The 16,505-nt window shown below is 41.3% G+C and overlaps 1 protein-coding gene across 1 annotated transcript in view; it reads left to right on the top strand.

Moving 5' to 3' along the window:
- The first annotated feature begins 2,567 nt into the window (after positions 1–2,567).
- Positions 2,568–16,505, top strand: part of LOC142999648 (ecto-NOX disulfide-thiol exchanger 2-like) — a 49,786-nt gene continuing 35,848 nt past the window's right edge. Inside the window, exons 1-4 of the mRNA XM_076149270.1 lie at positions 2,568–2,619; positions 4,893–5,069; positions 13,121–13,327; positions 16,153–16,386. Coding sequence (XP_076005385.1) covers positions 2,568–2,619; positions 4,893–5,069; positions 13,121–13,327; positions 16,153–16,386 — 670 coding nt within the window. The remainder of the gene's footprint in view (positions 2,620–4,892; positions 5,070–13,120; positions 13,328–16,152; positions 16,387–16,505) is intronic.

The raw sequence follows: 16,505 nt of genomic DNA, 5'->3' as shown, positions 1-16,505 counted from the left end.
GAAAAAGGAGCAGCGTGAGGGTGTACACTCTGGGAGATACACAGAATTGCCAAGTACAGTGCTTGTTACTTCAGCTGTAACCATGTTGCACATAGAAAGGTACAATAGAATAATATATCCCTCTGCGAATTTGTGCCCTAAGGAGTACAAAAGGTCCATATCTGCTCACACAAGGTTTTGAACCCCTACTGTGATGACGTTTCTGAGCCTCTACTGTATGTGTCTGAATAAGCTTCGGAACAGTGCGATATAGAGTAAAGAAGGACCTTGGGGAAAGGTGGATGAAAAACAAAAGCCACACAACTACAGAAAGATCAGAGAGAGTCAGACGCAGAGAGATTGCTGGCCTTGTGTGTGGGCGGATGGAGAACTACAAGGTTTTGCTTGATTAGTTTTTGTTTAAGGCCATTTTATGATCTGAGTCCCGATGGAGTCTCTAAATACAAACCTCTTTTGCACTGAAGCCACTAGGTCACCCCAGCATTTGTGATTAAACATACCTTCTGGACTGAAGCACACCATCGTTGCCATAGTGATGCGAGAGCTGACAATAAATAAACGTACATCACACACATATCTGCCGCTCCTATCTGCACATTCACTTTGCCAGAGCTTTTAAAGGACTTGGGAGCACAAACATTATATAATAGACAGCTCAAACAGCAGTAGTAATACTTTGAGGTTTTATTCCAATTTTGCTGTGTTTATTTGTCCAAATTCAGGCTCTGCTACACTGGGCAAAGACTGGGTGTGAATGTTGTTGCAAAGCTATAAAAAAGGCCTTACATAATCAATCGGAACTAAAGTTAAAGTTAACTAGATGGCAACTCATAGGAATGCACACTTTCATACCTACAGTCCTCAAATTATGACCTCAAAAATTAGGAACTACCTTGCTCGTAACTTTATCTGGATGAGGAATCGACCTTCAGCAACTGTCTCACATACTTACCACACTTAAAGTACTCTGAAGATTATGGAAATTAGTACACTCGGCAGTGCTTTGTTATATTCTTAATTCCAAGTACTGATAAGATCTTTGGAATAGTTTTGTCATTTAAATTGACGACTCACAGTTTTGTCTCTGGATCTCCTCAGCTGCATAAATAGATGGGAGGGCTTGCGTGCCTTTTTCCGACTACAGTTTTGAGTTAGCGAAGGAGATTTGCTTTCAACAAAGGTTGCAGTTGGTCACTGGTGGAAAGTTTGTGCTCAGCATACAGTATTTATAACTAGTAAAGATTTTCGCAAAAAGTTCCTGGGAATTTCAACCTTAAGGTGTTCTTGCCCTATGGGCTTTCACAAATCAATCCAGAGGTACATGAGGTTTACACGACTTTGCAGAGGGAACAGAATATCAAGATAAGGTTACTACAATAAAGTGAATAGAAGAAAACAGATAAAGGCTAAATATATAAAGATATGCAGGCACAGAGAAATACACACACACGCCCACACTGAGCTCTGAGGTGTCAGATCATGTCTTTTGAAGGCAGTGTCCTGACCAGAGTTCAGAGCGATAGAAGTTGGATAAAGTCGGGATGTAACCTTTTGTGTGAGCTAGACATTTTCCTTGGCGGATAGCATCTGATTTTTATCCCATACCTTGTGAATTTGCTGGATACATAAAATATCCACAAACATAATGAAATGTTGACAGCTCGTACTCATGTCTACTCTTCTACCACTTGTTTCAAAGACATTTTTGAGTTTGAAGTGATTTGACCTCCCCAATTAGTAATCAAGTCATTGACCTCCTGTAATCAAACCACCAAAATGATGAAATATATTTATCTGTCTATATCTTTAAAAGTTTCTCAGTATTCACATGGCCATGAGTCCTTTGGCAAAGTCTATCGTTCGTAGATAGCTATAATTAGTGATACTAATAGAGTTTTTCACACTAAAAGTATGATACTAAAAGTGGTGATTATTTACTTATGACTTAATTGTTGATTGATTTGTGAATAATCTGTGGAATGTTGTTGTGAAAAAGCGAATGGTTCACATAGATGGAATGACATCAACTGTCAAATATAACTTTAATTATATAACATTTGTTACTGCTACATAAATCCCCTGCGCTGCACGGATATGTAAGCATGTCACGTACCATTTATACACAGCAACAAGTCAACACTCAAACAACACAATCTAAACAGTGAAATTGTCTAATTGTACTGATAGTACTTGAACTGCATCTGGTTCACTTAGATCCATAAATGTCTCCATAGCTAACGGGTATTTAATAATGTCAGGAAATTATATTGTGTGTTTAAAATCAACAAACGTTGGGTTTGACTTGAGCCAGACAGAAACTGAGTCATCTATCCGCCAAATCAGATTACTTCTCAATCTCAGTACACAAACAGATTTCCCTCAGTTGATGTCAAAGTTAAGAACCCAATAAAACAAACAAACAGGATTTTCTCTTCTCGTTTTTGCACGGAATAACAGCACCTAAGCGTGGCGAAGATTGGCACGGCAAAAACAAATGGAGCAAAACAAACAATGGATATGCTGGCAGGGGAAAAAAAGCACACACACACACACCGAGCAATCGGATCATGTTGAAGGGAGAGTGCCGACTAGAGTTCAGAGTGCTAGCAGCAGGAGAAGGTGGGATGTGACCCTAGAGACCACTTTATGTCTCATCTAGATGCTTTCCTGGGCTGAATAGAACCTGGTTTAATCCTCTCTCTCTCTCACTGCGGCAACTATAGCAAAGCTAACAGAAGAGTAGACTGACGGATATAGAGAAGCATATTGTCAGACAGAACAGAGCTATAGATAGAACTATAGATAGGGTGATTGATTGATAGATAGACTATATAGAGATGAACACACATATCTACCCAGCAGGTCCTCAGGCACTGAAATTCTTCTCATGTTCTCATCTATTCCTGATGTGACCCACATCCCATAAAAGAGTTTAGCGATATCAAGAAGTCACACGTGTGCAGAGTTGAAAAAGCAGCAGATGCCATCATCCATTTTCTTCCTTCCTCATCTGCCACTTGTTTTCAACACATTCCTCGAATGGAATGTGTGCCGCAGTTTTCAATGAATGGTGTCAAATACCAAATATCATTCAACTCTGCTTGTTTACTTTTTGTGGATTTCTTTTATTCCTTGCTACTATATCTGACTTGTCTAAATATTTTTTTGAAACGCAAATTCATATTGAGATAGCAAAGATGCAACACAGTCTATGCAACACTTCTGCTGTTCTTTTTTCTGATATTTTAAATGTAAAGAATAAACAAACACATATTTATTGTAGTTGTATAGGATATGAAAATGACCTATGTATTTAATTTGCTTGAATATGTTCAGATACATCTTGCACATGTCTTCCTCACCTTTCTGCTACTTGTAGCACCACCCCTAAGCGAGTCAGTACTGTCCCAAATCAGTGTCAATCCCAGCAATCAATAATGGAAAATTACCAGCATGGAAAGAACACTTTCACAATGAGCAGAACAATGCACAAGTGAGTAGGCTACGTAGTCTTTAGCATTAGACAATCTCACCCAAGCTGCCGAGCAACAGCAGTCAGCCCAGCAGGGCATTTAAACTATCACACGGAGTCATGACATTCTCTCAGCCACAACTCCGCCAAAATCTGGAATAAATTTGCAAACACACCATTATTAAGCTTGAAAAGTCCTGAAACGATAGGGGGGGTTGTACGCGCTTCGAAATTTGCGTTGCGAGCTGCCAGTCTGTCTCGCGGGCCAGATCTCAGGTTGGCTCACGGGCCAGATCGCCAGAGATGCAGTCACTACATTGGAGGCACAGATGCACAACCATGGCAAATTATTTGCAGTAACTACATAATATTTTCGGGGACTAATTAAGTGAAGTTGGATAATATCCCACAGCACACCTTACGATCTCTCATGGCACAGTGGTTGAAAATCACTGTCCTAGACAACTGCTCTACCATCCTGTGCTTCTTTATAAAAAATTATACATTCTGATCAGGAAAACAACTCATCCAGACAAGCTAGAGTAATAATTGGCATAGATGTGATGGCTCTTTCTCTTGCACTCTTCTGCTTCTCAACTTTCTTTCTCCTCTCATATCCATCATCATCTCATTTCCCTCACCAGCAGAAGTCATTCGTTGCTCAGCCACCTTAGCAGCACTCTGACACTTGGCTCGAAACAGGTGTTGAGGTTATAAAGGTGAAACAGAGCGACACGTAAACCATCAGAGTATTTCACCTTCTCACCTAGTTGCTGTTTAGGCCAGCCGCAACATGTCACTGATGTCTTTTTCCATTGGACCAGCATTTTCTTTCTGGATTGACTGCTCCAAAAAGAAGTATTAGTCCTCTTGTATGTACATGGCATTAGAGTTACTCTTACAGTTTAGCTTCATCTCGGTCATGATTACATCACCCACAGGGATGGCGACTTGGCGTGCTTAGTCAACACGCTAATGCATGCAGTGGAAGCTTCTCTCTGCCTCTGTCTGCTGCAGGTGTAATTGAGATTCATGAAGAAGGCGGTGCATTACCATTTCAAAAAGCTTTTGTGCGTGTGTGTGTGTGTGCGTGCGCACACACACAGGTGCAGTCTTAATCAGTTCTAGTGACGAGCCTCCGTTTTTGCTAAAATTCCTTTGTAAACATGAGGAGAGGGAGAGGGAGGGAGGGAGGGAGGGAGGGGGGGGGGGAGGGGGGGGAGAGAGAGAAAGAGAGAGAGAGAGAGAAAATTGAGCAAAATTGTTAAATCCTGTTATTTGTTGGATCATATTTTCAGCAGTGTTGCTCTATGTTTAGAGGCGGTCAAATAGGCTGTGGAACAACAATCACAGTGCTATGGATTGGATTAGCTCTTTGTGGAGTGCGTAGACTGTCTCCACTTCCTCAGTTTGTCATCAGTCTTTCCTCTCCTGACTCCAGATTTTGACCCGAGTCTTGGGCTGATGACTGGCATTGCCCCCATAAATCCCATGATGCCCAGCTTGGGCCTGGTGCCCCCAGCTGTCTCTCAGGACATCCCAGCTGTCAAAGAGATCATCCACTGCAAGAGCTGCACCCTCTTTCCTCCAAACCCCAGTAAGTCTCATACACTTGTAGTATAGATATCTAATTGTACGTCTGCAAGCAGGTCATGCGTTTTATTTATTGATGCAGTAGTGTGTGTTTTACTGTATATTACATATCTCTATTGCTTGAACGGACAGCTGCAGTCGGCACCATTCAGCAGGGTGTTGTGTGGCAGGAGAGACTGTTAGGCTTATACTTAAATGTCACCTTTACTTACTTCACCGTGGCTGATTTGCATACACGTTTCATCAGAATAGAATGGAGGGGAAGAAGTGAAGGTGTGCATACACATGCGGGCGCGCACGTGTGTGATGTCTGTGAATGTTTAATGAGATGAGTGACCTCTGTGAGCACATAACGCTGTGCTGCTGTGTTCAATATGGCAAGCCAAAGGGGTGATGGACTCTGTCCTCGCCCCGGTTCACCTCTCCCGTATCACTATGTCTGTTCTTAATCTCTCTTCACCTGCTCCCTCTACTGTATTACTTTCTTTCTCTCTCCCCTCATTTCGTGTCACCCCACCTCCTGTTAAAGGGGTCAAATCTAGTTAATTACCTGATCACCTGTGTCCTCCAGCTACTAGCTGGGGTTCAAAGGTGTATGTGAAGCTCCATCTATTACATACAAGGAGAAACACTCACTCCTCTTGTATGCACACATATGTGGCCAAAGGCATATATATAAAATGCACCTCTTGTTCTAGAAATGTCATTGAACATTCAATATACTGGTTGTGAATTGTACAAATTACTTCCAACAAAGCTCCCTAACTCAAGCTATTGTCCATCGTGGTACATCATACATCATCTGTGACGAGCGATTGTTTCCATTGTGCTCCAAATGAGAAAAACAAGCAATTTATTTTCTGTTGACAATCAAGTGAGCACAACAGAGTCTTAGGGCCATTATTGGGGGAAACAGGAGAAATTTTGAGGATTTAGTAACAATATTTTGAGAGAAGAAAAGTCAAAATGCGAGACTAAACTCTTCATATCTTGATTATAAAGTCATGATAATGTTACGAGAATAAAGTTGTAATGTATTCAGAAGAAAAGACAATAGTTGAGACCCATTACTACAATGATGTTGCAGATTAATGCAAATACTTGCAATATTCTGATGCATTTCCTTAATTCAGAAACCTGTAAGAATTTGACTACTATCCTCAAATATTTGAAAATCTCTTTTATGAACCAAGAATATTGTCAGCATATTTTAGCAATATAATTAAACCGAAAACGCATACACTATTTCCTTGTTCCAACAAAAACTAAATAAGCAGAATGTTAGAAAATGTTCTATTCAGGGTTAGAATGTGGATAAGTTCAGAGAGGAACTCCGAAACAGACGTGTTCGGCCTGCTGCCAGTTTCTACCAGTGGACTAAAAGAAAATAAGTCAAATGCAAATTTAAGGTGTTGTGTAAGCTGTTTTCCACATGCAGCTCAATATTTTCATTTGAATTTGATTAAATTGGCAAAAATAACCTAAATTGCCTAAGTGTGCAAGCTCTCCATCTTCCTTCATGCTTGCATTATATGAATAATTGAACTTGATCCAGGTCTGTCACTCTTCAAAAAAAGTTAAACAAAAACAATAATCATACAACCTTCTGTTCTCTTTCTCTCTCTACTTTTCCCCCCTTTCTGTATAAAATCTCCAAACACCAAACAATCTCAATGTCCCATAACTGTATGCGCACTGTCATGTCAAATGCTTGCTTCAATAAAAATGCACAACAAGAACCTGATCCAGATCTTCACTCCCTTTATGAGGGATTCCCTCTTCTGTGACCGCAAACCGTCAGTCAAAGGAAACATAAATTTCAACCTAGACTAGCGTGAGCTCCAATCTGGAGTGTTCGCTTCAGTGTGGGCCCATAATATAAAATGTCACAGTCACAAATAAAGCTGAATATATCACACATTGTAAATGAATAAGGGCAAGCGTTCAAAGACAATCACATGGATATAAAATAGAGCACCCTGTGCAGGATCCATTTTAATTCAGAGGCTGAGTGAAATGTTGCCTCTCAAGTGCTCAGTATTACAACACCAGAAGTGGTTTGAAACACTCCATCTGCAACCTGGGGTGACATTATTTTGATGCGTTTGCTCTTTTACATTTTCTTTCCTCGCTGTCCAAGCAGTTCCACATAAAAGTATACACGCTCTTGAAGCTTAAGAGCTGTTCTTGAATTCACCTCTTCATCTAACCCTTGTAATGTTTCATTCTCCGGGAGATATACAAAAGAGAGATGAACAAAAAGAAAACATTAAGCAAGGATTGAGATTTGTTACTACAGAGTTTAGTGGGTACAGATAGCACCAACACAGCTAAGGGTAAGGAATCCTCTCTTGTGGGCCACTCATACTAAAAAATTGAAGCGGGATGCTACTTCTAAAGCACTTTAGATAAAAGCATCCCCCCAGTGGTGTGTTAACATATAATGGGGTGTGCCCATTAAGCAGAGTGAGCCTTCAGAATTAAATCTCCCTCTTTAACCCTCCATCCTTTCCACTATAATAATGTATATTCAGATTATTTTCACCCCTACCACCTTTTCTTCCTTCTCGCTCATTGCTTCTTTTTTTTTCCTCTTACCATCTGTGTCTCTTTCTCTTCACTCCCTTCGCACTGCCACCTTAAAGGCAAACAGGGCGTCTTAGAAGAGAGTGGGTTGGAAAGTTGGACTGCAGAGGGGAGCCAATTTACTCCTGACATTAAAGTCGAGCACCCTTTTTTTTCCCTCCACCTTTTGAAAGATGCCGCTGTTACCTTCTACAATAGACAGAGAGGTTGTCAAAGCTGTCCTTTGAAACCCATAAGAAACATTCCTAAGCAGCAAAGGAAAATGCCATCTAAATAAAGGCAGTGCGAGATAGGAATTCGACTGAGGGCAACAATTCATTTGAACAGATGTGAAGACAGTCTGCCTCAAACGAAGCCACTCAGGATATTTTCGGCTCGTTGTAGGTTTTCTGCTTTAATTGAAGCCCCTGGGGTTCTTCAAGGGGAGTCACAGCATGAGAACGCCCCGCCCCAGGGGACAATGCAGGGGGTCACGGTAGAAGCTGAGATGCTTCTTTTTCTTTCAAATGTAATTGTTCGTAGGCCTATTGAATTGAATTGGTGTGTGTTTATGCCGTGTGTGTGCGCGCAAGAGCGACAGAGAGAAGTGAAAACAGGGAGCGGATGTCGACATGGAAGAAAACTACGTGGCTATGACTTATAAAGGTGAGGGAATTATATAATTGTGTCATATTTACGTCTTAGTACCCAGTATTTTGATATTGCGTTGAAGTTGTGAGATTGAACACAAAAAAATTTGCACTTCGAAATGTGCGCTGTGATCTGCCGGTCTGACTCGCTGGCCAGATCTCGGGCCAGATCAAACGGCCCCTGGCGTAGGCTATAAGTTAACAGAGTAACTCCTTCCTGCATCAGCACCACCAAATCCACTAAATCTTAAATGGCAGGGGTGGAGTTTAAATATAAAACGCTACATAACTATACAGGTGTTAAAGATCTCATTCTCACCTGCTAGAGGTGTTGCCTAGGTGTAATATCTGTGAACACACCCCTTTTTCAATATATCACGTGCCGCATGTGAGGTTTGTGAATCAGGGGCTTCCTTTCTATGGTATTGCTGCAGTGTGTCCAGCAGTCAGTAAGTGTGTGTGTGTACGTGTGTGTGCATTTGTCTGATGGGAGGGAAGGCAGCAGGTCACATATGGTGGCTATCACAGGAAGCACAACCCCCAGCTACTTCACCTTGGACACCACATACAGCTTCCTCCCCATTGACCTTTATCACTGAACAGCACTGCGGTCTCGTTCTCTCTCTCTCTCTCTCTCGCGCTCTCTCTCTACTTGCTTGCCTTTCTGTGCACACATGATTCACTTTCTCTTTGACGCTGATATTCATGGTTCCATTGCTCTCTGGCTTCTGTCTCTCTCTCTTTCTGTGTTCTTTGTTTAAAATTCGAGATTTAAACACGCCTTCTTAGATAGGTACACAATAATATTACTAATTTGATTTATTGTTACAGTATTAACTATTAATAAATGTTTTGTTTTGTTTCAATGTTCACCATTATGTCAAGCAGAAGCTCAGCCAGTAAGAATACGTTTGTACCTACCATACAGCTGGATTTGATGATTCGTCTTGAAAGAGTTTCACCGCACATCTGAGTTGCCTCCTCAGTTCTGAGTCAGCAGTGGGCAGAGGCCGGCACAATACTGGAAAAAAGTCAGGATGCAATATTATTTTGCTATAATAATCCAAAAACAACCCTGATATCCTGATCTAAATTCAAAGGAACAAGTAAGATAACTATGAATTTGTATAACAAACGTCTTAAATCACATAAAACAAAGAAACAAAAACATTTTTTTAAATAGTTGCTCAATACTTCTTTGTTGAGTGTGTTTACGCATCAATCTTCTTATAAATTGTTGAGTACAACTTTAAATAAGCAAAAGCAGCTGCTCAATACTTCCCAGAGCGTTTACACATCCACCCTTGCATTCTTCATACAAATATAATTGGTTAAATCAATGTAATTGTACAACCAAGACACAAAGCACGGCCAATTATTCACTTGCTTATGGCAAAAGGTATCCTTGCGGAATCTGAAATATCTACACACAAAGTCCTTTCGTTCGCCTGAATCACTTCTTTCATCCACTCCACTAATTTCCCTGCAGCTATAGACATACATTTCATTTGTTGCTTTGGGGAATAACTCTGGAGAGGATCTGTAATGGTCATCACTTCTTCAGGCTCTTCTTTTCCAACATTTTTTCATCAATGTCAGGCTTGTCTGTCTGTAATTACCCACAACTAAAAGACCAAAGATGCCCTTCAGAGACCTCCTGCCTACGTGTCTACATTTCTAAAATGTCTTACCCACTCCTTTCAAATCCCGATATTTCGTAATGCAGTCACATATCGGGAGTCTGGAGAAAATTGTTGGTTTTTAAAGGCAAACTTTTATGAAGGAGAGACGTCTGTTAAATGTCAGAATGTTACCATATTACCCTTTTATATTGTCCTCTTTGCTTATCAGCTTAAGTGTTTGAAGCAGAATTGAGTGTTGAGCCGCACCATGTTTTAGCTGACTGCAAACTATCACCTTGGCACTGTTGTAGAGGTGGGCGTGTGTTATTGCTTTGAGTATGTGAGTGTTAAAGGGACTCTGAGTATGTGTATGCTCTAGTTTTTATGCCATCATCATCTCCAAGGTTAGGGGATGAAGGCGCTTGGGCCACGTGCCAGAGCAAGCTGTGACACGAGGAGGACAAAGCCATAAAGTACCTCTGATGTGTTTTGCCATAACTTTGCTACGGGCTCTCTTACACTAAAGGCACAGGGCTGGATAATGGCTCCTCTTGGGCCCATAATTTAAAATTCCGTGTCCAACCTTTGGATACAGCTCAAAAAATACATGCCATTTTTTTTCCAAATTTGAGAGATGATTGATGCCGAGGCCTATGATTTATGCTTCAATTTTGTAGCCTTAGACCTGCATTTCAGCTGCCTTGTTGAACGTTTACCTGGATGAGTTCAGGCTACATCTCAGTTCTGCTCAAGGTACTTTTCCCTACCGGATCCGCTTTATTTTGTGTCAGTTTACTCCCTGCACCAAGTCCTATTTGCGGTTGGAAACTTCAAACTACTTTCAGTACAAATGCTTTATTTACACCAGCTGGTACAAGTGAGCCAGTTTTGCAGTTTTGCTCCCAAGTGGCACATATCAGAGTGTTAAATGTTTAATATTTAAACAGTAGAAAAAGATAGGCACACGGAATCTGATAGGTTCAGATCCATTTTGGGACACATTTAGACATAAATATAATAAATAAATCGGTTGAAGAAGCCCTGCATTCCCCCTATAACTTCAAGGGCATTGAAACATGTACACATATAACACACAAACGTAAACAACTTCTAATATTTCACCACAATTTTTAAAACAGAAATATACACTCCTATGAAGTCTTAGTCCAAAAATTCTCATCTCGAAGTACTCACTTGATCCAGTAACGTTCAGGTTCCACCAAACTTTCAGTTAATTCGTCCACGTGAGCAGCAGCTTCCTCCATTAACAGGTAGACGCTCCATTAGCCTCCATTCCGCTCCGTCGGTTTCCGGCTCTCTTACCGACACAACCTCCAGACCTCTTGGTTGGAAAGTTTGTGTAACATTAGCTACGTTACACCTCGTGGTTGAGCTTAGCTTGTTGCTCAGCTTCTCACTCTACACCTGTTTGCTTACATTGCTCCATCCGTTCACTCTTCTTCTCTTCTTTTATTCGTTCACTCTCGCCGATACTTCCGGCCGGAACCATTCACTGTCAATCGGTCTTCGTTAGTATGTTACGTTCAAATTAACTTGTGCATATAAATAACTCCTTTTTGTTTCTTAAGTTATGAATACCAAATTATAAAAAACATCCATATCAATTACATGTGCAACAATCAAACACATTCAACATGTGGCCAAACAAATACATAAACTTAAATACACCCTTTAAATAGATTCATTTTATTTCTATTATAAACATAAATAAACCCTTATTTTCTTAGGGTTACATGTAAGTGCCAAAGTGACATCAAAAAGTATATCGCTGAATGTTCAATGGCGTTCCAGCTCAACCAGCATAAAACTCTTTTACCGGAGTATGAATGAGTGACAATGAATAAGTAAGTAGCAACAGCATTGCTGCATATCCTCAAAGTGCAGCGACTGATCAAATCATTTCCATCCTCACTACAATACAATTAAGTCTTTGCAGACTTTTTAACAGCAATAGTTTCTATAATCATATAACAGAAACTCGGATCTAAACAATGTATACGCAGATGGATTTGTTTTTTAAACCAGACAGAGGCAAAATCTCAAATGGACATCAAGACCTGTAGTGTAAATGTACCAATAGAGACAAAGTCATTGACATTCACACCTCTGACTCCCATCTCACCCAAGGTTATTCCATTTTTTTACAATAGTAATACTGAAAAAAGACAGCAAATGTTCCCCCAGTCTCAAAACCTTCACCACTACACAATATTCTTGAAATACAACACCACAATCAATTCTTATTCTACCTCTTCAGGTCCAGATAACACTGATAGCAGCAAGGCCCAGGTGGTTTAGCATATATCGATCAGCAGGTTCCCTCTTGCAGACGCGAGCAGACACTCACATGGAAGATAGAAATCCACATCAGAGATTGAAACGGTCAACATTTATCTTTGTTTAGCCGTTGACAGTCCGTATGCAGCCGGCCATCTAAATGAGATGATCGCATTGTCTGTGGCCAGAAGGATTTCATTTTCACATTTTCAAGCCAAGGATGAGGTGGAACTGCTGGTTATTTCTGTGAAATAAAAATGGATTCAGGCACATTGGTCCATGTTATCACCTATCATGCTGTATTTCCATCACGGCGCAGTCCCACAGAAAGGTTTCACGGATAACATTTTAATGCGGCTTTATTGGGTTTCTCGCAGCGGATTCTTCTGACTGCGGTCGTGTCATTTCAAGGGTGTGAAAGTGAAAGATGTGAACAGATTAAACTCTGGGCAATATAAATGTCATTTCGTTTAATTACTCCTGTAAAATTCTTTATGGTGTCCAATTTTCATTCCTGATACGTGGTTTAAATGAAGGGTAATTTTGCGGTATTTCATGCATTAAATGACCCCGTTAGAGCGGCCATTTACAGGAATACAATGTGCAGAGACGGTGGTCGATCACTCTTATTGACCACCATAGACAGCGAAGCTCATGAGGGGCTGCATTACGTTCAGACATGGTGATGTATACTCACCTAATGAACTTATTGTCTTGATTGCTCAGAATCAGAGTCTCGTTGATTAGCTGCAGTGGAGCAACGTACTGTTGTTATACTTTCCAGCACCCAACTAAGTGTATTGCAAATCTTTTTTCTTATGTTTCCTAGGGACAACGTGTTTTTGAGTAAATTCGGCTGGAACTATTCCTTCAATTGAATAATCATCTTTCTTTGCTCTTTCCATCTCCATGTTTGACAGATCTTCTGCCTGCTGCCACTAGAGAGCGCCCTCCGGGGTGTAAGACGGTGTTCGTGGGCGGCCTGCCGGAGAACGCCACTGAGCAGCTCATCGTGGAGATCTTCGGACAGTGCGGGGATATCATTGCCATCAGGAAGAGCAAGAAGAACTTCTGCCATGTCAGATTTGCTGAGGAGTTTACAGTGGACAAGGCTATGCTTCTGTCTGGTAAGGTGTCCTCACTTCAAAATACATGTACAATATCTCATCCCATTTTAAATGAGATTGCGGCATGGATTTGATGCTTCATCCCCAACGTTGAATGTTGGAATCTACCATAAAGCCCCAACATTTTTTGAGAATGTATTGTTAACATTGCGCTTAAAGGTCAGGGGATAAGAGCTTTAAGCTGTGAGATTTTTTTCTTACTCACATAGAAAATATTGAATCTGTTGAGACCGCTTGTATTTTCAGTCCTCTTCCATCAGTGCACGCACACGCCTTCCTTGCCTCCACTGCTGGAGAAAGAATGATGAGCTGTTAACCTTTACTCTGATGGAAATGAAAGGGCTGATATCTATCACTCAGCACTACAATTCTCCAGCCACTTGGGATGAAGAGAGGGATGGATAAATAGATAGGCTGAAAGATGGATAGATAGAGGCAAAGCTGTGGCACCCCATACTGATTGTGTTGAAGTTAATGTCACAGGATTATTGGTCGAAGAAGGGAGAGAGTTGTTTGTTTGGAGGCCAGAATAAGATCAAATTAAGTTTTTGAAGTTATGATACACATATCTGCTTTTCGGCACGACAGAGGAGAGACATTTATGCAATTTGTAGCGTTATAGAGCAGTAAACATTCTCTATATTAGTCTGTACCTCTGCCAAGGAGGTTAAGTTATCAGGATATCTCAAAACTTTATTGATGGATTTTAATGAAACGGGCTAAGCTGATTGGACGTGATCCAGGGAAGCTGATGTTACATTTTGGTACTATTTGGCCTGTTGGTGGCGCTGTTATAAATAAGTTTACACTTTGTTAACAAAACAACATGGCACAGCTACTTTGTGCTCCATTTCTCTCCTCTTTCATCTCTTCCATTCTGTAACCACAGGTAGACAAATATAACTGTGTACACTCATCTTACGTAATTATTTACTCACTGCCTCACACACACACACACACACACACACACACAGCTGAAATGATTATAATCGAGCTCCCCTTTATCAACATTACAGTATGTTGATACAGTGTTTGCTTGATTTTGTACCTGTTTTTTTTCATGTTGTTTTGTCAATCCATTTGTCGAGACATCTGTGGTTTACAGCAGGCGCACAATTCACTGCCAAATAGACTGGCCATTTCTTTTTGCTCTTAATGTTTATTTATAATAGGTTTTTGCCCTTGAGGTATTAATGCTAACGCTCACTCCCATATGGGCACAGCACCCAACAAATGAATATGCCTAGATTTGAAAGCTTCTGTCACTGTGTGGATGCTTGACTGAGCTCCTTCAGAGGAAGAGTCTTCTCTCTGCTCATGATGTGAAACCAGCTTATTTCTTCATCTTATCTTCATCCAGCAGCTTCTTATAGCACATACGCCTTGAATTCTTTGAACTGCTGGCCGTTTATTCCCGCTTCACGAAGCTCATTTAAAACAGCAGCCACTGCAGTAACAGCTTCTGCATTATTTAATGTGTGGGTGCATGTGTGCGTGTGTGTTTGTCCATGCTCAAAATTGTGTCTACCTCTTCACTACAGTATAAAGGCTGTAGTCCATATATTAACTTGATAACACACTTATATATCGATGACTGTCTCATGTATCTTTCAAATAAATAATACTTTGTGGTCATCCTTGCCCCTACGCCCCCCTAATATATTCACACTCATGGACCAACTGTATAGGTACACAGACACTCTAGCAGACTCGGCACTCTGAGGTCTCCCCTTATGAAATATTGAGGTAGGTTGGAGGGTTAAAGCAGAGAGTAGACCGAGGCGGCAGCCCAGGTCATGCTTGCCTCCTTCTCCTAGTGGCACTGGCATCTGTTTCTTTTCTCCTGTGAGGACGGTGATTGCCCATCTCATCTCCTCTTTGGTGATTACACTGTAGTATAAACAGCCCAGCCAATTAGAGATCATTTAGACCAATCATTTAACAAAATGACAACAAAGAACACATTCAAACACACAAACGGCCTGTGAAATGATCTTTTGCGTGTCAGTTGGGAGGCTGCAGGGTAATTAAGGACCGTCGCTCTAATTGGTGTGTCACAGTCTTGCATGCACAGAGCAAAAACCTCAAATCACTCGCCTGTGTATAGCCGTCTGCTGACCGGCAATGTTGTTCCAGTAACATAATGCACAGCTGGCAAAAACAGTTTGTAATCCTGCCAAATCCTGTGTGTGTCTCTTCCTATCTGTCAGTGTATCTGTCTATAGTGTCTGCGTGTCTGTCTTCGTCAGTGTCTACCTGTATGGTAAAACAGAGGACACACTAATGAGTATAACCTTGTCAGAGACAAAGTGAGGGAAAGTTGTGGGTGCCAATGTGTGTCGTGAGTCCTGGCTGTAGTCAAATCCCAGCTAAAAGGAGCAATGACATGAATGACCTCAAGAATCGCCCTGGAGAACACTTGGCTGGGTTTCCACCTGCCACGAATGTGAATAACTTCCAACAAAATAAAAAGACAAGATAGCTTCCTGGTTAGGTCTGAAGATGATAAAGGGGAAGGTACAAACTCACTAGAAATGGACAGGTCAGAGACAAGATGTCTGAAAGACCAGGACTCCAGTGCTGTCCTGGTTTATCATCAGTCTGTGCGTGTATTTCTGTCTGTTCTTGTGTGTGTTTCTCTGTCTGGATCAGTGTAACTGTGAGACAAAAATTGATATTTTCCCTTTCTCGCTGCTCTTATCCCGTCACTGATCTGTCCTCTACCCTCCATTACCTCAGGTTTCTGTACTTTCGTATCCTTTCTGTATACCACTCTTTCCTTGATTTGTCTCATCTTTTCTCATACCTCTCCTTTGTCTTCCTAGGCTACCGTATCCGTTTGGGCTCTGGCACCGACAAGAAGGACACGGGTCACCTCCACGTGGACTACGCACAGGCCAGGGACGACCTCTACGAATGGGAGTGTCGACAGCGCATGCTGGCCAGAGAAGAGAGGCACCGGCGCAAGATGGAGGACGATCGCCTCCGGCCGCCTTCCCCTCCCCCCATTGTCCACTACTCCGAGCACGAGTGCAGCGAGCTGGGTGACAAGATCAAAGGTTGGTCGCCCCATGTGGAGCATGCAAACTGCATGCACTCAGACAAATGAAGGGATACATGGACATGACTTCACAACTTTGAATAATTTCAATCTTTACCAACTGAAAATGGATCCGAT

Source organism: Genypterus blacodes, unplaced genomic scaffold (genome assembly GCF_046128005.1).
Source record: "Genypterus blacodes isolate CSIRO-AG114 ecotype Tasmania unplaced genomic scaffold, CSIRO-AGI_Gbla_v1 ptg000044l_1, whole genome shotgun sequence".
Taxonomy (NCBI): Eukaryota; Metazoa; Chordata; class Actinopteri; order Ophidiiformes; family Ophidiidae; genus Genypterus; species Genypterus blacodes.
Note: the sequence above shows the minus strand (reverse complement) of the source record. Positions and strands in the feature narration are given on the sequence as shown.